This window comes from Mytilus californianus, unplaced genomic scaffold (genome assembly GCF_021869535.1).
Source record: "Mytilus californianus isolate M0D057914Y unplaced genomic scaffold, xbMytCali1.0.p SCAF_1, whole genome shotgun sequence".
In the NCBI taxonomy this organism is placed as follows: domain Eukaryota; kingdom Metazoa; phylum Mollusca; class Bivalvia; order Mytilida; family Mytilidae; genus Mytilus; species Mytilus californianus.
The window spans coordinates 75,913,757-75,936,477 of record NW_026262581.1 but is presented as its reverse complement, the minus strand read 5'-3'; the positions used below and the strand labels follow the sequence as shown (position 1 = coordinate 75,936,477).

General features: G+C 31.6%; 1 protein-coding gene across 1 annotated transcript in view; it reads left to right on the top strand.

Moving 5' to 3' along the window:
* The window catches only part of LOC127707484 (cell migration-inducing and hyaluronan-binding protein-like), a 47,060-nt gene extending 29,892 nt beyond the window's left edge, over positions 1–17,168 (top strand). The window contains exons 15-24 of the mRNA XM_052212062.1: positions 822–885; positions 1,292–1,327; positions 3,406–3,534; positions 5,652–5,844; positions 7,021–7,248; positions 8,795–8,997; positions 9,943–10,113; positions 12,415–12,586; positions 13,736–13,855; positions 16,918–17,168. Coding sequence (XP_052068022.1) covers positions 822–885; positions 1,292–1,327; positions 3,406–3,534; positions 5,652–5,844; positions 7,021–7,248; positions 8,795–8,997; positions 9,943–10,113; positions 12,415–12,586; positions 13,736–13,855; positions 16,918–16,965 — 1,364 coding nt within the window. The 3' untranslated portion in view covers positions 16,966–17,168. The remainder of the gene's footprint in view (positions 1–821; positions 886–1,291; positions 1,328–3,405; positions 3,535–5,651; positions 5,845–7,020; positions 7,249–8,794; positions 8,998–9,942; positions 10,114–12,414; positions 12,587–13,735; positions 13,856–16,917) is intronic.
* The last annotated feature ends 5,553 nt before the right edge of the window (positions 17,169–22,721 follow it).

Genomic DNA, 22,721 nt, shown 5'->3' with positions numbered 1-22,721 from the left:
TGCAAAATCTGGCAACGACAATAAATTGAGTCTCATATATTTTGGATATAAAAAATAAGTTAATAAAAATCTGAGGGAAACACATTCGATATAAATGAATCTCTTCTAGTTGAGTCGCTGTTGCTTTATCGATGATGCAGAAAAACAAAAAAATAAAAACATCAGTCAAAATTTCAAAATATGAAATACGACAAAATCGGTAAATTGACAAATCAGATTATTATTATTCTGATATGTTCTGATTGATAATTTGGGATGGAAGCACTGGACTCTTTTAATATTTTATGATCAGTTAATTCAAAGAAAATTACTGCATGTATATTATTTCATGTTCGCACAGACGTGATGACTACACTCATTAGTGATAACCTTGATGCAAATGTTTCACCAGTTGTGGTATTATAACAGGCAAATATGTTTGACCATAGAATTAATTTGCTATGTTCACAGCCTCGATCCCCTCATTATTGATGATGTATATTATATGTCTGGTTGAAGGAGAACATTATTAATTTGTTGGAATTTTTGTAGGTCATTCAAAAAACGGGTTTATACTACTAACGTGAAATAATGGAATAATACATATTCGCTAATCACAGACTTTACATTGTGACTTGGATGGAGGGTTGTCTCATTGGCACTCATAACACATCTTTGTATTTATATTCATGCATAAATTATTGTTCATATAATGACAGAGTGTAAATTCAAATTTTACCATAGATCTGAAACACTATCCTCATAACTAGGGTTTTGAAATAATAACTTTATTTGACTTTGAGTGATCAATTAATTCAAGTAATTATTTAATTGATTTTCAGCTTATAAGAACGTGAGGCAGAATGCATGGGTAAGAGGAGGCTGTATGAAACTCGTAGAATCCTCGTGAGTACATGATGTTTCTCTGGAGAAACTATATCTTTAAGAATTATAAGAAATATAAAACAAATACCATTTGAAAAAGCAAGTACCGACTTGTAAACGTTTACCCCATTGAAGGATCGAGAAAGAAAATTATGTGTTGAAGTTTCATGTAGTGAAACGGGATTTAGAATTTACCTATGAAACTCTTTTATAACAAGTTCAAACAAATCACATCCCGTTGGACAACTCGACTTAGTAAAACGAATCGGTTTATCTTTGAATAGAAATGAATGAAGTAAAGTGTTAACTTGTCAGGTTTACACGAACCAATGTTTATTTCTGAACGTTTAAAATGAATGTACTAGTATTTATAGCAAGTGTCTTATGTTTGCCATACAATGCAAAATATCGATGTTTGTATTTTCAGATTTTCAGACAGTATTTCTAGTGTTGTTCTTTTAAGGTTAGTCATATATCATGCATTTATATGCCACACGGCCAAAATTAAGTTTAAGAGATAAATCTGTTCAGGGTGCATTTAATGTACCCAGTCAATTGTATAACCCTTTATAAATATAAATATATGATTCCAGACTTGTATGTAACTGGTTAATAATATTAAAACAAATAATAGTAAACGTTGTTCCTTTTTGAATCAAAAGGATTAATTTTTTTTTAATAGTTTTGAGAAAAAGCTCGTCAGTGACGGATGATAAGTATACATGTATGTTCAACGTGTCGTAACAAAAATCCCTTCCTTTTTTCTTCGATTGTTATATTACTGAAAGCGATTAATTACCGGATTTCTACATGCTTAAGGTAGATTCACTGTATACCGCCATCTTAGATTGCACAATAGTAGTACACAACCGGTCTAGCTTTTTTGCCTAAATCTGCAAATTTTGAGACAGATTAGCAATTTATGTGTAAGACTGTTTATTTGTATACAGAAAAATAAGTGATTTATTGCATTATCCAAAATGTTTAAACCAATACTAAAATTTATGTTTTTTAGAATTAATTTTTCAAACTGGCCATTTAAGGGGAGATATCTCTTATAGTAACTTTTATACTGGAATGAAATTGAAATTTTCATTTTTTGCTTGTAGCAAGAAAACAAGTTCGGTGACACCATTTTTATTTTCTTAAAGCATATTATGAAACCTATCTTCTCATATTTTATTTGTAAATTCTATCTCATAGATTTCTTTTTATTCACAAAAATGTGTTTTTTCATTAACAATCTATGCAAATTTTGTAGCTTGAGAAATAGCACGGTGACCCATACCTTTTTATTATATTTTTGAACAAAGCAAAGTAAAATCTTCATTTTGGAAAGTATAAGAAAATTCCATCTGAGGAAATATAAACCGATGATCCACCTTAAGTAGCACGACGGGCGTTGCATGTGAAGCAGGAATTACTTACCCTTCCGGAGCACCCGAGTTCAACCCCAGTTTTTGGTTGGAGTACGGTCCTCAATCTTAGTTTTCTATGTAAGTATGTGTTTTCGTTGTTTTTGTTTTTGGACATGAAATTGAATCTATTTATTTTGGACTTTTGATTTGAGATTGCCCTCTAGTTTTTCTCGTCTTTTTTATTTGTTTCAATAGAGAAATTTTATTCTGATATCAGATCTTTTGCTGTCTTTGATGCATATACTGGCAGTTATTCTTATCTCTGAGCTTAAAATTTAACTTATGATATAAACACTAATTTATTGAAGACCGCTGTATATTGACCTCATTGTCTCATTGAGGGATGCCCCACACCTCCTTTTTTAAAAGAAATACTTTAAAAGCTGTCTCATAGATTTCAAGTTTTCAGTTTTGAAGAATGAATTTAGAAATCACTGATTTCCATTCCTTGCAATGTAACATCAATCGAAATTTTTTTTCTCCAAGTTGATAAAATGTCAAAATCAAGGTTATTTATCTCTGTTGTACAAAACACATCTCCAGATGTGTACTATCTTAGATTCATTCATATTCCGGAGTCCGATTTCCAATATTCAAGTAAGCTTCTTTGATTCTTTGTTTCGTGGTTTTCTTTTGATGATTCCTGGTTCCGTAGTTTTGACAAATTCTACATACAAGCCATATTGATTTTTTTGTTTTGTTTTGAACACTTATATTCGAGATTCATCATTTGCGTTTTTTTCCATTGGCTTGCTCGTCGAAAAGTACTGAAATCAAGGAAAATAAGTATCCAATAAATAATATTTAATGCAAAGTTTGTCCAAATCGAGACAAATTAATATCTTTGGCATTGTGCTGTTCGACCAGATCGTACTTTGTCCAAAATCAAGATTTAAAGTGGCATTGTGTTTCGCTCCAAATTTCAACTATCCACAAATTAAAAACCGTTTTTTAATGTTGTAGTATGTTATGTTTTCAATTCGAAGTATCCCAAAATTGTGATTTCATGCATTATTTGTTTGATTATCAAAGGACGTAGAAAAAATTGATTTAAGCTAGAAGTTGAAAATGGAATAATAAATAGTTTAATAAAATATATGGACTGGTATTTTTTTCTGTTTAGAGATACTCCAGCATATCAATTTTTGGAAAAAAGTATCATAGTTGGTGATTCCGATAACTTTGGAGAACCTGAATCATTTCTATCACCAATAGGAAATTTGCAAAGATCATTCCCGTTTGGAAGATCCATGTAAGTGAAGTTATTTTGTTGACGTGAACAGAATGGAATAATTGTTAATGCGAATGAGAAAAAAAAACTCACTAAGTAGAGAAATACACACAAACAAGAATCTCTGTAATGCTATGAGAAACTGTATAAGAAACCATTAGGCAAATGTTCTATTGATTCTTTAAAAATCTGAAAATGACAATTCACCGATTGAACAATTAAATACAAAATCATACAATAACATATAAAGGAAACAGTAGTATACCGCTGTTCAAAAGTCATAAATCGATTAAGAGAAAACAAATCCGGGTTACAAACTTAAACCGAGGGAAACACATCAACAATAATAGGAAAACAACGGAACAACAGAAACACTGAACTGCAACAAAAACAAACGCCAACATACATGTATAGAAACGGACTATTTGATTACAACTGTCATATTCCTGACTTGGTACAGGACATCTTAAGAAAAAAATGGTGTGTTGAACCTGGTTGTATGGCTAGCCAAACCTCCCGCTTATATGGCTTTGTTAAAATCACTGCCAAAATGACAACACTACGTGACAGGAATACAGTACAAAGAAATACAAGAACACTCAGCACAGAGAAATACATAAATAAATAATATAATAGTACATTAAAACATGTAAACCGAAGAATAACAACGGACATCTCCCATGAATTAATGACAGTCAGCACAGGACACCACAAACTGCACGTCACATGAATTTATCAACGCCACTAAAAGTGACGTATTTTTGTGACGTATATATTGTCACAGGTAATCTTGAAATTCACACAATTATATGGAACGAGATCCAAAAATTCACAATTATTTTCACAATACTAGTCTAAATAATTGTCATGATTATGACTGTCTTGAAAGGCTATTTTGAATTAATGCTGTGACGACGTCACAATACTTTATCCATGGAAAATGGAAACTAACTCGACTATACTGACAAATAAGACATATGTGAAATGTACCGAAAATAATGAATTCAAACCACAAACGATAAGACATAACACAATATCCAACCGTACTTACAAAAGAAACATCATAACTTAATACATGAATGTTGGATGTATAAATACCGAGACACGTCGTATAGCAATGCGAATTCACACTCGGAAAAACAGATATATTCGGTACTTAGCAGACAGACGACGTAGATGGTAAACCACAATCTAAGACGTGGTAAAAATGTCGTTAGTTAGTTTAGACATAGACAAATCGTATAGATCAACCAATTCGTGATGGTGTCCATAAGATTTACTGAGTGTAATTTTTAATCTTTCCTCCTCATAACTCCATTAAATCCTTTATTATCAAGGAACCTTTGGTTTCTACAGTTAGCAGGGTTTAACAAAACTTCACACCCTTTTTCAAATAAATGATCAAATTCCAGTTTTCTATTTTTACTTGTGTTTGTTGTTTATAATAATAATTGTTAACATGAAAGTTTAGATTTTGGCACATAGATTGCATCGATATTCAGCTCCAATAAGGCCACTTTTATTCCGGTAATTGTAACTGACGCGAACATTCCTTGTCCGGAGATGGCTTAAATTAAGGTCCCGTTAGGTTTAATCAATTCTTCAATGTTTTATTAAATGTTGGATTTTCAAATGTTTTGGCCGCCAGTATCACAGAAGGGACATTAATTGTCGAAATGCGCATCTGGTGCAATAAAATTGGTACTGTTAATGTTATTTATAAAATTACCGATAAAGATAAATGCTTTCATTGAATCGATCAATTCGACCAAACAAACAATATCATGATTTTAAACATTTAATTATGAAAATTTATAAGGATTTTCATACCATATTTGCAAAGCGTTAAATTTTAAAAATTCGCACCAAAAAGGACTTTTTAAGTTCACTAATTTACATCTAAACATATCGTTTTTGCCAAATTTAAAAAAAAAAACTCTACCTTCATGTGACCGATGACTGTTCTACAAATTTAACTATAAGTTTCGTACCTATTATATATAATTTTGGGATAAATGTCGATAAATGTAGCGGTGTGCAAGGAATTTCACATCTTAGGGTTATAATCCGATTTGCTATTATTTTAATTGTATGAAAGGATATGTATGCTTGAAAAATATACGGTTTCTACATTCAAGGGGAAATCGTAATCTAATGCACGTTGGTGTCGAGTTTGTAAAAGGACCAGCCTACATTACTGATGTGCGGTTTGAGGATTTTAAAGATACAGACGAATATTATCAAATGGGAGCTCTTGGTTTCCGCAGGAATAATGCGGCAAAAAGTTCAGCAAGGTCTACAGTAAAAAACGCACAGTTTGGATTTGATGACGTAAGTTATGTGATAACTGGATTATCATATGATAACTATTAATTATCTTTAGGATATAGTCAGTTGAAATTTTAAAACTGATACTATAAATCAGAAGAGCATAAGGAACAAAATAAGCTAAAAAATATTGTTCTCTTATGGTTGTGTCCATTTATTTATTTCTTGCATGAATAGATATTTCTCGCATCACACTGTACGGAGTGTGATACGAAAAAGTGATACGAAAATCTGCGCTAATTTGATTGCCTTATCCAGCATTACAAGACGATATCACGGCATTTCCATTGGCTATTCGTTAGGTCATTGATGACATTCAAAGGTTAAGACGATGTACATTTCGTCCATGGCAACGGACATCTGTGATTTCTTGAATAAAATACAAAACACTCACACTTTTCACCCGACAATTTTCTCTTTGTCAAATTTTATTACATTCTGAAGCGTTCAAAAAGTTTTAAAATGTCTAATGTTAACGCTTGACACCGGAAAAGGACACATGACGTCATACTGGCATGTGCAAAAGTTTAGATCAACGATTTGCAGAATTTTTAATTTAACTCAATCAGAGTGTTGACCATAAGAGAAAAAGGTTTAACAACTTGTGAGAATTGTATATCACTTGAAATCAACTCTCGTTATCTAATTTAAATAGTAATAATAAACTCTCCGAAGGCTCGACTGTTATTATATTGAAATTAAATAACTCGAGTTGATATAAAGCGATTTCCCATTCTCACTCGTTATGAAACCCATAAATATATTTCCGAGATATTTTATTTTTTAAAAATTGGCCGGAAAAGGCTGACTCAGACTTTTACCGTATATTTAGCATTGGCATTATTTGGGTCTGAAATCGTAAGTAAAAAAATCTAGAATCTGCTTAAATTTTGGTAAATGACCCTAAAAAAGCTATTGAAGTCTTATATGAAAAAGAAAGTAGTTGATATGGGTCAAAATATTTTACCCTGTATTGTTGGAAAAAAAACCAAGGACTCCAAACATCTGACAAAAATTCCTAAACCTGACATAACTACACCCTTAAGAGAACATCAGTATATCTTTTAAAATCAAATTCACGAAAAAAAATCACTACACGCATATGAAAAATAAAAAAAGCAAAAGCAAAGAAGAGGTGTGTTTATTGTTTGCGAATATTTCATTTTATTGACCTTTCAGCCAACTGACGGAAACCGTGTCAAAGATTATGACAATGATGATGACCTATATACTGAAAAAGATGGGGATGACATTGCAAACTTTAGAGATGCAGATAGATCGGTAACTCGAACTGATGTTTGTAGTGAGACAGTTACAGTAGTAAGACCGGAACCATTCCATATGACCCCAGAATGTTATAAAAGAGCAGATTGGAATATGGCGTGGTGTTGCCTCAATTTTGGAGAGGTATATTATGTGTATTCTGTACTTTATGTCTGCAAGCAGGAGGATGAGTGAACAGTATTTAATGTTGAAATGATTAAGACAAAGTATTTTGGTAAAATACACAATTTTATATGTAAAAAGTCATTTTAGATAGTAGGCTCATGATTTAGTACGAATGACACACGTTACGTCTACGCATTAACCCGACAGTGACGCTCAAAGAACTAAAACAGTTTGATGGTAAAGTCAATTCAAAATTGAAGTGCATTAAGAATTTGAAGTTCCAAAATAGATAAATACAGAAAAAATGACTTTTCAATTGTGCTGGAAAATAAAAATGATACTATAAATATAATGCTTCCGAAGCGCTTTACTTGATTAACCTATCGGGAATTCTTAAGCCAAGGATGAATACTTGAATACTTTAGGATATATATAACCAAAAAAGTGTCTTCAAAATAATAGCTTGGTTTATAAAGTCACCTTTGTTTGAGGTAGTTTGAACCTAAGTTTCTTGATGCTTTCTGAATTTATCAACAGGGATTATGTGAAAGGCTTCATATTAATCATGTCAGTTACAATAACTAACTATTGAGCTAATAATACTGATATAAAAATAAGAAGATGTGGTATGATTGCCAATGAGACAACTCTTCACAAGAGACCAAATGACATAGAAATTAACAACTATAGTCCATAAGTGGTATCCATCACATGTTAAAAAAAAGAAAGAAAAGAAAACTTCAAAAGTTATGTGCTTTCGAAGCGTTTAGCAAGATTTACATTCTTTAAGAATGCTCAAACCCAAAAATGAAACCCAAGGAAGGATAAATACTTGAATCTTTGAGGAGCTATATGAAAAAAGGGGCTGTAATTTTATTGACTGTTATTGCCTCAAAGGTAACATAATTCAATGTTATTTTATAATTTGTTCAATTCCCAATAACGCGTGCGATTTTCTAATACTATTCAAAAATTAATGTTCTGGTTCTTTACAATAATATACTAATTAACAGACCACATAAGTGTGACGGAGGTTTAACAGAACATGGAATAAATAGTGATTATTTGTGGAACCCCTTACCATTCAAAATACTAGTTTTGAAGTTCAGCTATTTTTTTTTACATTAACGTCTTTCGGTAGCGTCACATGTAGAGCAGGTTCTGCTAACCCTTCCAAAGCACCTAAGATCACCCTCGGTTTTGGTGTGGTTCGTGTTGCTTAGTCTTTAGTTTTCTATGTTGTGTTTTTTATGCTGTTGTTTGGCTTTTGTTCGTTTTTCATTTTTTACCATTTCATTGTCAGTTCGTTTTGGACTAATAAGTTTGAATATCCTAATTGGTATCTTTCGTCTCTTTTTTTTATCGAAAATGACAAATCAAATTAGCAAACGGTTTTCTGTTGTTTTTTTTTGTTTTTTTTGTGTTCTGTTTTCAGCATTCTGAGTTGGATTTCCGTTTTAACTCGTTGACTTAAAAAAGTTCTATATATTACAGTGTAAAACAATAGCTTTGATTTATTTTATATTGAAAAACTGATATATGAATCATAACTATCTTTCAATAGGTAAAAGTTCAAGATAGTTCCTCAACAAATGATGCACACTTGGTTACCATGGTACGTGATGACGATAGTACGGCCATGATGGAATCTGACATGTCACACAATGCTCCCTTCCTCGTTATACTTGGTGGGCAATACAGTTATTCGATGTTTTTCAATAATGAAATCCCGAATCCAGTGAAAATTATAACAGAAGCAGTTTCAAAGTAAGACAAATTTCAGAATACTTGTTTTTGTTTTTAAATTGCATTTAACGTCAATAACTGCACATTCGAGTTATTTAAAGACGGATTTTTGTCTGCGATTGACAATTATGTGACCACTGGTTAGTAGTTGGATAAAATAGTGATCATAGTAGAAATATTTGAAATAGTCTCCCCTTTCTCACTTGTAACAATAGTCTGCCATTGAACAAAACATCTCTGACCAATATCTAAACGAAATGAATCTGTATTAGTAATCTATTGGTATATTTTTTATATCATATAAAAATAAGAAGATGTGGTATGATTGCCATGGAGACAACCTCCACAAGAAACCAACTGACACAGAAATTAACAACTAAAGGTCACGGTACGGCCTTCAACAATGAGTAAAACCCATACCGCATAGTCAGCTATTAAAGGCTCCGAAATGACAAATGAAAAACAATTCAAACGAGAACACCAACGGCCTGGTTTATTTGATTTCACTCTCATTCTTATCTTAAGTTGCTATTTTTCTTCCAGCATTATTTCAACTTCCCCTTTTGCCTATTGCAAACTAAAATTGGCAGGGGCAACTCCTATGACATTTATTACAAAATAATGAATGAAAAACAAATATGATATACAGAAACAAACGACAGCCACTGAATTACAGGCTCCTGACTTGGGACAGGCACACATATAATGTATAATTTTATTGTTCAAAGTAATACAAAATTCACTGTTATATGAATTGCCTTTTTGCTTCCTGAATTATACTCTTCAAAACATATATAGAACGTTAGAACGTTATTGATTGTGACTTAACAAGAAAAAGAAAAAGTAATACTGAAATGAACTTAGGAAAAAAGCAATAATAACAGCATCTTACATCATAGAGTGGTACTGTATTCGAAATATATAATATGTTTTAGTATGACGCGTTCACTAATTGTATTATTGTAGCTCAGGATACGTGCGAGTTGGTGTCTGTTTGCCAGCAAACGCAGATTTCCAGTTGAAAATATTTCATCCAGCGACGTTTAAAACCATTGACAAATGGACCCTTGTGGATAATATTCATGACCTCGACTCGGATACAGCGGGTGGAAAGTATTTCTATGACGAAAACACAGGGTACGTTACTGACGTATTTTTATTTTAGGCACAAAAATGCAAAGTGGTTAAACATATTTTGTGAGATCTCAAATCTCCCCCTATACCTCTAGCCAATGTAGAAAAATAAACACACAGCGATAAGCACAGTAAAAGTTTAAAAGAAGTCCGAGTCCGATGTCAGAATAGGTAACAAAAGAAACTAAGCAAAATGACAATGATACATAAATTAACAAAGGACTACTAGCAGTTACTGACATGCCAGCTCCAGACCTCAATTAAACTGATTGAAAGATTATGTCTTCATCATATGAAAAGCGAGCACCATCCCTCCCGTTAGAGGTTTGGTATCATACCATCATAAAATATGTGAAGAACATTACCCGTAAATTCTACTTTGGACCAAAACTGTGGAACACAAATGACACTTCATGCCCCTTTCCATATCTTGTGCCAAATAAATGCAAATGGTGCCATGGATACACATAATACAAGTTAAATTCTATCATTTCAACTTTTTGAAATCAAATCTATGGAATATGCTTATAACATACATATGCACATGAATGTCATTATAAGTTATAATTTTAGTTTATCTGTTAAAAACCATGAAAAATTAGATTACGAAATATTCCGAGGGTCAATTTAAAATTTTATTGCCTGATAAATAAACTCTTCATAGATACCAAAATTGAAATTGTGTACGCCAGACGCGAGTTTCATCTAAAAAAAGACTCATCAAAACGCTCGAATGAATAAAGTTAAAAATGCCAAATAAAGTTCAAAGTTGAAGAATATTATTATCGAAAATTCTAAAAGGTTTCGCCAAATACATCTTAGGTCTTCTATTCCTGGTGTAGAATATTCTTAGTATTTCGAAAAATACAGTTTTGTAAGCAGGTTAATTTATAACTTTGACCATATCAATGATAATTCATGTCAACACAGAAGTGCTGACTACATGGTGATACACTCGTGGAAGTTACTTACACCAGCAGTGAAATCGACCCAGTGGTTGTAAACAAACTCATCATAGATACCAGGATTTAAGCTTTGTATGCCATACGCGCGTTTTGTCTACAAAAGACTCATCAGTGACGATCAAATCTAAAACGTTTAAAAGACAAAATAAAGTATGAAGTTGAAGAGCATTTCGAAAAAAATCAACGTTTCGTAAACAGTTAATTTATAATTATGATTATATCAATGATTAATCATGACAACACAGAAGTTCTGACTACTGGGCTGGCGATGCCCTCAGGGAGTTACCTCAAACGGTAGTGGCATCGACCCAGTGGTTGTAAATAAAATCATCAGAGATACCAGGATTAAAGTTTTGTATGCCATACGCACGTTTCGTCTACAAAAGACTCATCAGTGACGCTCGAATCTAAAAAATTTAAGTAACGTAAATAAAGGCAACAGTAGTATACCTATGTTCGAAAGTTATAAATCGATTGAGAGAAAACAAATCCGAGTTACAAACTAAAACCGAGGGAAACACATCAACTATAAGAGGAAAACAACAGAAACACTGAAGTGACCAAAAAACAAACGACAATGCAACACACACAGAAACGAACTATAAGATAACAACTGTCATTTTCCTGTCCTTTTTCTGACTTGGACATTTTAAGAAAAAATGGTGAGTTGAACCTGGTTTTGTGGCTAGCCAAACCTCGCGCTTTTATGGCAATGTTAAATATAACACTAAAATGACAACATTACATGACAGGAATACAGTACAAATAAATGCAAGAACATTCAGGACAGAAAAATACACAAATAAACAATACAATAGTACATTTCGACATGCTAACCACAGAATAAAAACGAACACGTAAAACAACATAGGACAGCACATAAAAACTGCACAACAGAACCACGAACTGTCTTTCACACGACTGGATCAACGCCACAAAAGTGACGTCACAGGTAAATTTCTAAAAATTTGATACAGTTCAAGATCAGGTTTGTAATTATGTCATTTGATGTAAGTAAATACTTAATTTATAATTATGATTATATATATAATAGTTCATATCAACACAGAAGTGCTGATTACTTGTGTGGCGATGCCCTCGGGGAGTAACCTCAAATAGTAGTGGCATCGACACAGTGGTTGTAAATAGTTTAACAGTAAGTTTTACCGTTTAACAGTCACTGATTGACAGACGAGTATATTCATCAAGCGTTTTGAAATCAATTTCCAGACTTTGATAAATGGTTGAGTTTCTTTGCTTACAATTATCGTCTTTTTTTTCTTTTCTTAGCAATGAAATCCAATACTCACTTAAACTACTTTTGTTTGTTTTATTTAAGGTATTTCGCCACTGTTTTAAGAAATCAAAACGATTTTTTGGAAGATGAATATCATCCTAATCCTCGCAACAGGGCAATACAGCTTACAATTGATATTATTAGCGGGGATAGAACAGGCAGCAATTGTCTAAATAATGCAAGAAACTCCTTTGGAGATCTCAGTCCAAAAGTGGTAAGAGATTGCACTAACGCGCATGCTAGTGTTATTTAAGACTACTTTATAAAAAAACATATAATTTATTGTTCATGCAAATGAAAAATATTGATTTAAGCATCAAATGTTCCCTCCCACCAACTGGCCCTGCGAGGTATATATACCGACGTTAAAGAATGAAGCAACTGTTTAGAAAATATCTATCTGAAACCAGTTTAACACTTTTTAGTAAAATGAGGCAAAATAATTCTCATCCTTCACAAGTATTCAGTTGTACGAATCGAAAGGGACTTCACTTTGACTTTATTTTGTATCAAATAAGTCAAATTGCAACTTCAAGATTTCTGTAGTGGTTATCAAGATCAAATGATCAATAGAAATAAAAGTATATTTTATAGTTGTTAAACATTACACGCACAATCTTTCAGTTAGGGATCGATCGAAACGTTAAAATGTGAATTTAATGAATTATTTCAAAAGCCATCATGCAGCTTCATGTAACGTCATCTTGTCTTATAATTATTAAATAATCAACATATAAGATGGGAAGACAATTCTACAGAAAATAGGAATCTGTCTTAATAAAACACATGTCAATGGCTCATCGACGTCGAAAGTCAAACCTAGAGCTGATGAGTAATTATTAGTAAATACACAGATGGAAACACTACCATAAGACAAAGAAATAATAAATAAAGGAAAATCAACACTTACAATTAACAACACAAAAGGCATATACAATGGTTATCAATAATGCATTAGGTGACATCTGAGAATGAATAAACGTATACAATTAACGTATTGTCGGAAGATTTTTCAGAGCTAGGTTTTGAACAAAGAAATAAGTAAGGAAAAGCTCTTTAATCAGGCAAAGTTTCATCATGAATTGCAGATAGTGCTAACAATGTACTACATTAATACTTTTAGAAGGGGTTTTCGAAAATTTTGGTATATGTTTATTTACAGCTCCAATTTTTAGTAACTTTATTTTCATTTGATAGATAGATAATGAAATATTTGTTAAACCATTTATATTCAAACATTAATACATTTATGATATTTAATCCTTTTTATCGTTTTATCGTTGTAAAATGTGCATTACAAAGCCGAAATGGACATCTCAAAGCCTTAATAAGTCATTTCCTTCATTGTCAAAATCTTTTTTAGTCATTAAAGAGAAATTTGAAAGCCTTGCTGAGGAGCTTACTCAAGGATGTTCGGGCAAAGAGATCTACCAATGGAGAAGATAATAACCGTGTAATCCAAGCAGATGGACCAATCCCAGCAGTAAGTTTGATGTGTTATATGAAGGGTTATGGTTTACGTATGACAAAGTCAGTATACATTTCATACATCCAAGTAAAAGGATCTGTTGTAATGCATATTCCTGATATGGCCTACACTACAAACCAGTAAAAGTCTGAAATTGCCTATATCTGTAATCGACTGTACTGATTTTTACTCGACCAGTCTGAATTGGTCTGAGTTTTTCTTGATATTACTCGACCCCAATCTTAACAATACTCGACTGTACTGATTTGTATTTGACCCTTATCTTTGCCATTGAAAATAGTCTGAACTATTACTAGACCAGTCTGAAACTGTCTTAACCAATTCTCGACCTGTACTCGACCAATACTTGGCCAGTTCTCGACCTATTTTTTCAGTCTGAACCATACTCGACCAAAGGTCTGAACAATACTCGACCAGTCTGAACCTTACTTGACCAAATAACTTCTACTTTTTAAAATTTTAACTGTTTAAAAACTTTCTTTTTAATTGACTTGAAAACAGCCACAATAAGGTAAAGATATATAAAAACAGATTTTTACATCCTTACATGATTATCAGATTTTTCAAATAGTCAAATTATCTAATTTTAAAGTCCGAGTCTTAATGTTAAATTTTTTTTCCTTTTATCTGAAAAATACACCTGTACTGAGGGTAATAAAACCTTATTAAGGTGCTTCTTGTTCGGCATGTGTTTTTTTTGTTGATAAAACCTGATTTACCAAAATTCTTAAATAAAAACTACATAGGTTTCATGGTCACATACAAAGTGTAGTTATATTAAAACTATCTTATTAACTGAGGTACCAACAGTTAACAAAAACACTGACATTGTTTAACCTTATATCAGAAATATATCTATTCTTATTATCATGATCATAATTTGGGATATATATATATATAATTATATCTAAAAGGGATAAAAAATTAAAGAAATGATTAAAATTGTTCTTATGATTAGGGGCAAAATGAAAAAGTAATACCTTCTGCTTGGGACACACTCATCACACTCATTAAAAAGATCACATAGGGTCAGAGAGCAATAGATTGTAAATAACATCCATTGAAAATTAAACATCTTGTAAAACTTAAATCACAAGGCCTTTTGAATTCACCAGATAAATAATACTCGAGTTTAAGAAAAGTTTTCTTTTTTTTTATCTGTAAAACACACCTGTACTGAGGTAATTTAACCTTATTAAAGTGCTTCTTGTATGACATGTCTTTAAATTTGACAAAACTTAATGAATCTATCTAAATTTTTACTGCAACTTTGGTACACAATTTCAATTCTATATTAAATACATTTTGGATTTCAAATTGTTGTTCAAATTTCTAGCCTAGGGAAAAAGCTGTTGTTAAAAAATAGTTCCTGGATTGATGAAATACAATAGATAGATACAGAAATAGGTCTAGGTTGGTTAAGACTTAGTCGAGTATGGTTCAGACTAGGTCGAGTATGGTTCAGACTAGGTCGAGCATGGTTCAGACTTGGTCGAGAATGTTTAAGGTTCATGTGGACCCTTTGGCTAAAATGGCTGCATTTTCACCTCAAAATTTACTCTGAGTACAGACAAACCTCAAAGCCGAATATTTAAACGCGAATAATGTATAAGAACCGGAATAGTTGAAGAGCTATATGATCAAATAGGACATAAAACAATAGTCATATCCAGCTAAGGTAACTTTTGCCAGAGGGTGTTAATACCGTAGTTTCTTGATAATTTCTATTAATAAATATGTCGATCATTTCAGTTGCTCGATTTTTCTTTCACTGACGACATTTCAACTCATACGAAAAATTGATGTCAATTTCACATTATATCCAATTAGAGTGTTTCTTGTAATGACACTTACAACTAAATGTGCTTTTAGAATTCTTTCACAGTTAATGCATACATGACAGGCTTTTGAACTTTATAACGAACCTGATCTTTGCTGTTTTAGTTTGTGCAATTTTTATTGTCTGTTTCATACCTTAACCTGTGCAGTTTATCAAATTTCGGTGTAATACTTATCGATACTTCTAAAATGTGTTCGATTATAGATATCTATTGAGGACTGATTTATGTCGCTGAACCATAACAAATCTAAACAAAAACATTTATGATCAACTGTTTAATATAAATGTTAATTATCTTGACAACACTTAATTTTCAAAGTAACACTTTTACCAGCATGCCCATTCAATTGTTTCTATGGAAATCAGGATGACAGAAACAAGTTATGATTCAATAAATGACCCAATATTGAGAAACCACTTCCGTAATTGATACATATTCTGAAAAGTACAGACTGGTTGCACTCACTATGGACATTGCTACCCATAGGATATTCAAATCGTGACAACTACCTCAAAAGATGATGAAAAACATAGTATTTGTAAAGTAGAATTTCGCTAATCAGAGGTTAAATGCTATCACTATTTATCAATGATTTAGACTATTAACATGTACCGAATTTATATCGATTTTATCTTAAACTACTGTTGCTTCTAATTTAGAATAGACAAAAACAACAATATGTTTAAACTGTACTACCTTTACATTAAAAAAAAAGTATATACAGTATGCCCATTATCGTCTCTGAACTTTTTCCATGATATTTTCAGGTCCCAAGACAAATTTGTGGCAGGTTTTTAATCTTACTTCGTTTGTAGTTGGTTCAACTTTTATTAAATACACTCCTTTATTTTATGTTTGTATTTTTATTATATTCAAGCTACACAATAGATCCTCATTTGTATGACAAGTGAATCATCTGCAATAATAATTTTTGCTCGTTTCGGTTTGTTTCTTGAATTAAATTTACAAAACACGTTATATTTTGAAAACGGAAGTATGTAATGCGACAACATTTTTAATGCACATATTCAGCAATATTATATTTAGTTTAACTGTATTAACCCTTTAGTTTTGACAACATATAATGATATAGCAATGAATTAGCGTATTTTTTGCAACGTTAAAAAGATACATTTTTTGATAAATACGCGAGAAATGTAGCTAAATAATTCCAATGAAAGACATGAACGCATTATTCTCGTATTCTTATTTTAGACATGGGGAGCAGGATCAACGCATACACAATGGATTACTCCAGCTTGAAGATGATTACATATAATAAATAACCCGTCTTATGGATGACGACTGGACCGAAATGGATTGACACATTTAACAATTTGAATGAGACTGCACGCATATTGCTTATTTGTCACTTTTCTATCTTGGATTTTATCTTATTTTTATTTTGAATATTGCTAATGTCAATGTATTATATGTATCATAAATTAAAATTGTATTTTATATTATATTTGTCTCTAAAGCACTAGTCTCGATTAACCTTCACGAGGGATGCACACTAAACCAAAACTTTGAAAACCATGAATGTGTTAATATTTAGGAAAAAAGTAATCATATAGGATCTACACGAATAGCCAAAAACCACCAAAAGTCAACTTTGATTTGCATATAAGGGAGCTAAAACCTTGTTTTTTTGTTATTTGTGAACGGAAAATTGTAAAATATAAGTTATATATCAGTGGCGAGGCATGGACTATTTGACTAGTAGTACACTCAGTGGCTGATAATGTATTAGCAGACAACGAACAGTTCCATTGTTATGATGCATGTTTGAGTATCACTATATATCTAGTTCATCTGTTTCCCTTAGATTTTTTTATTTATACTGATACCAATGTGTTTATTGTGACATCTTGTTTATGCATATTGTTGCTTACTAAATATTTTGCTTAACTGTTACTTTTTACGCAAAAATGTCATTACGCAATGTCATCCGTTTTCATCAGTGACACAAATATATCATAATACATTTAAACAAAGAAGCTTTGGCCAATTCGGAAATAGTATATACGTGTTATTCCATTATATTGAATAAATTTTTACTTAATCCTTTAGGTTTACTTAAAGTCGTGTTTTCCTTTTATGGGTTATGTTCATGATATTTTGAGCATTTTTGTTAACATATTTTGCAGAGAAGTGATGTTGTCATTGTTAAGGTTACCAATAATAACATAACGAACAGAATTGTATATGAAAGGGGTCACTTACGGAGGTTGAGTGTTAGTCTTCAACATTTAGATCCTGCAACACCTGTTTGTGGTTGAAAGTTTTGTCGCAATAGCTACGTTCTAGCTAAAGTCAGCCCTTACTAAACACTTACAATGGGTCGGGTTTAGTCTGACTACGGCATTTGTGGTTTAGGTATAAGAGGTGACAAATTTATCTTTTTTTCGACTAAACCGATAAAAGTTGAATGATATGGCTTAAAGTACAGTATTAAAGACCTTTGTTTTTGAAAGAATCGTTCCTCCTTTACATCTTTTCCAATGCCTTCTGGTTTTAAAATTCTGTGAAGGACAATAACTGAAGTGAAAGATATAAGTTTAGATTGGTTAAAAAGGCAATTCCAGACATAATTGGTAGAGAAAATGAGGTTTCGTAAAGAGACGTGGATATAGGATTGAGTAGATGTGATGTATACCTAATGGCTTAGAAATACATGACTGATAACCGTGTCTCGACGATTATACCGTCAGTCAAGGAAATGAGAAAAAAATAACTGAATTCGTGACTTTACAATCTCTTCGTTCACAATGACAAATTAATGGATGATCGTTCAATGGCTCAGATTCTCAACTTTCAAGTGCAACTTAACTCTTGTTTGTAAACCTTCATGTGATATGAAGCGCGATTCATGCAAATTAACAGATGATTCGCCCGACAACAAGATACCTCGTCTATTTTGGTGCACAGTTCATGCTATTCAGTAAGTTTTTATTCCAATGTGAATAGGTTTTTACATGACCTACAATATTAGTACGAAGAATATGCTGCTTTTCTCAGAATGCTGATGATGTTTTCATACTATGTTGTTGGATGTGTATTGATTGAGAGTTTTTTTATTCGTGAAAAAATGTGGTCCATTTATAAGTTGAATTGTGGCTTTGAACCAGTTTTCAGTGCCCTCTAATACTCTTAGATTGTCATTTTGTTACATATTTGTTAATTATGCAGATCATTAAAATCTGTACAAATCAATTAAAGAGGATCTGCCTTATTTGTAAATAAGACAGATCCTCTTCAATTGATTTGTACAGACTGTTAAATTTTGTGCTGTTATACCGTTGTCCTAGGTTAGAAGGATTTGCGTTAGTAAGAACATTTAACAACGCAACTTTTGTCCCTGACCAAAGCCAGAAACCTAAAGTCTGATGTTGAAAAACAACTATTTCTTAAACAACTGGAAATGGAACTATACCACAACAATAAATTCCTATATTTGGGATCAAATTTAGTAATAGACAAATCATGAAATAGGTGTTACACATTAAAAGCCATATTTCCCTGCAAAAATTTCAATACAAACGAAATTTGTTGTTAATTTTTTTATTTAATTAATTTAGGTTGTGAATAATTGATTTCTTTTTAATTGATAACTAAATTGTTACATTTCCTTTTCACAGACATAAAATATTTGTTCGTTACAAGAACAATCATTCCATCCATCGATTCTCATGTATGCACAGTCTTCGCCACCGTTGTCATCATTTGGTTCCCCCTTTTTCCATGCAGTGTATGGTAAACTAGTACCATCTGAGTAACTTATCCAACGACCCTCATGCCACTTGTCAAATGCATCAATCCAAATGCCATCTAAAATATAATAAAAGGAAAAACATAAATTGGAAAACAGTCTGCATGGAAATATGATTAGCAAATTTGTGTAAGTCATTTTATATGAATGTTAGCAAGAAGCTATGTTCTTTAATATGCAGATGAAGCGTAAACGACGTCTAGTAAAGCATTGTGCTCAAATGAGTGTAGGTGTTATCTTCAATTTGTATGGAGATTAAGGTTTTTCACTCCAAGATGAATGCCTTCATGTAACTGTAATATGTACAAATGCAATAAAAAGATCTTTTTTTAATTTGGTTTGTACTGACATTAGCATGACGGGTGCCATATGAAGGAATACATGAGAACACACCCGATTTGGTGGGATTCGTTTTGCTCAGTTTTTACTTTTCTATGTGGTGTTCTGTGTACTGCTGTCTTTTCGTCGTTTTTTGGCTTTTGTCATAGAATTTTCCGTTTGTTTTCGACTTTGTACCTTTACATCTTTTTTGTCTCTCATGAGCAATTATTTTGTTCCATTGGTAATGAATTAAAAATACATCTTGTTTTTCATGTTTAAACCATTTACTAGTCACTTCTTCGATGGAATTGTGAATGAATATTAAAAAAAAACTTCAAGTACTTCGGAAGACTTAATTATAACGATGGTAGCTATGTATAGTATTATGTTAAAATTTGTTTTATCATGCTATTTCTAAATTTTCAAATCTCTGTAGGTTTATAAGAAGAAATAACAAAAAAATATGCAAATATGTACCTAGTTAATAATATGGATTCTGCCGATATTGTTGAGGATGTATTCAATACCACTGTATGTGCATGTGGTCTGAATTACTGAGACACTAAAATCAAAGGTAGAGCTTAAGTGCGAAGGTAAACACAATTCAACACTTTATAAATTGTGTTCAGCTTGTCGCTCATTTTTTTTCCGGGATATTAGTAAGACGATAAGCCATCAGTACCACAATCAATTGAAATTGTCAATTTGAATTTTCAAGAAAGTACACATTTGTTTCTTTATATACCTTGTAGATTAATACACTTTTTGTTTCTTTTTGTTATTATTAATAGGAGGATATTTTCAATTTTGTATTTCGGTCCTGTTACAACAATTAAAGATTGCAAAATAAATAAATGCTTTTACATTGTGGATAAAAGGTGCATTCATTGACATTTCTTGCTTTCTTGTTTAAAAAAAGAAGAAAAATGTACAGAAATATTTAGTCCAAATGAACTTATTTGTATCTCCTCCTCAGAAATTCAAAAGTTATTGACGTTTTGATGCATTTAAAATCTTTTTTTTTTTTGTTAGAATATTAGTCATGAGAAAGGATTGCAAATATTTTCTTGAAAAAATCACTATAAATTATTCTCACGCTTTTGATATAAAAAGGGCCTATCATTGATTACCCATACCAATATATACCGTTTTCAATGTTATTCTGTAACCACACATCTTCAGCTCTGTTGTCAACTTTGACTAAATGGCTACCTTTCCGTGAACATTCATTCTGAATAACAAACATTAATTCAACTTATCGTTTAAACAATCTGATATTTAATGTATACAGCAAGCAGGATAGTGGGACAAGTGTACATCATAGTAGAACTAGATACAGACATTTGTATGGTATGTTTTCAACCTCCAAAATGTGTATGGGTAAATAATGAATTAAAGTAAATAAAAAAAACAAACTCAAACATGCATTCCGTCCACTATATTTACGATTGGAATATATTAATTACAAAAACAAATGCAAGCCAAAAATGTGTCGGAAATTTTCAGATGGCCTGAACCTTTATATCAAAAATTTTATCACAAGCAGGAATATAACGACCCACGTCATGTGGAAATGATAACAAATCAATGGCTGGCATGCATTATTTCGCTTCTAATAGGACAAAATTAAGGTGGTAATTCAAATAGCTGAAGCAAAAATAGGAGTGTAGTGTTTGTGGCTGTACTATTTTACCACATTCAAGATAAAGCTAAAAATTTTAGATAAAGTTATGGCTTGCATGAATTATTTCTTAAATAACTTTTACAATAACGTGGTTTCAGTGTATATTTTCCACAACAATCGATAAGCTAATAATAACTTAAATTGTCAAAACAATCAGTATCAATGAATCATATTTCCCTGATTGAAAATAATATTATAATTAAAATGAAAGGGAACAGCTTCTTTTGTATCATTATTATTATTAATCCTGTTTAAAACATTGCTTTGGTGCACTTTCATTTTCAAATCATGCATTAAAAAAGAAGCACAGAAAATGTACGATTATTTATGTGCAGAAACATATTAAATTTTGTATCTTTTGTATCTGTGAAAATACAATTTATAGTCATTCTTTCATCAACATGTGCAAACTAGAATGACACACATTGGAATTTCTCTAAACATAGAAACTATAATAAAGTAAAATTGCACAATATAAGAATAAACAGGTAATCTCTGATGCATGATTTTTTATTATTAATTGTTTTTGGCTTTTAACTAGCTGTCAGTAACTGCGAGTACTCTCAAATCGTACTTTCTTGTTAATTTGACCTGTTGATACTATTTGTAATGCTTTTTTGTTATTTAATGTTTACTTATTCATGGTTATATCTGGTCTATATACCAGCTTTGATAAGTGTTTGGTATTACTATAAATTTTCACTTCTTCTAACTATGACCATCAAAATTATTTATTTTGTAAAAATATTTCCTTTCTCCTTTTAAACTGTATACCTTACAACAAAATTATTTTCATTTACCTGTGTATAATATTATTGTAAATAGCGGATTTTTATTTAAGGTTATTGTTGTTTTTCTGAAATTGTTTAACATTTCACAGCGGTATAATACTGTTACTTTAATTATTTATCCCTTATTATATTGAATTTGTATTTACATTGTATCATAGATCAAATTTTTTCGTTCAGTGTAGGTTCACTTGTGTTAATACGTCTTTTGATTGAGTTAAGCCATTTCAATTGATATTTTATAGTGTGTCTTTCTATGTTGTGATGTTACACTATTGTTTCATATAAGGGTGAAGGTTTAGTACCATTAAAACGTTTAAACCCGCTGCAATTGTTTGCACCTGTCCTACGTTAGGAATCTGATGTTCAGTAGTTGTCGTTTGTTGATGTGGTTCATAAGTGTTTCTCGTTTCTAGTTTTTTAAATAGATTAGACCGTTGGTTTTTCCGTTTAA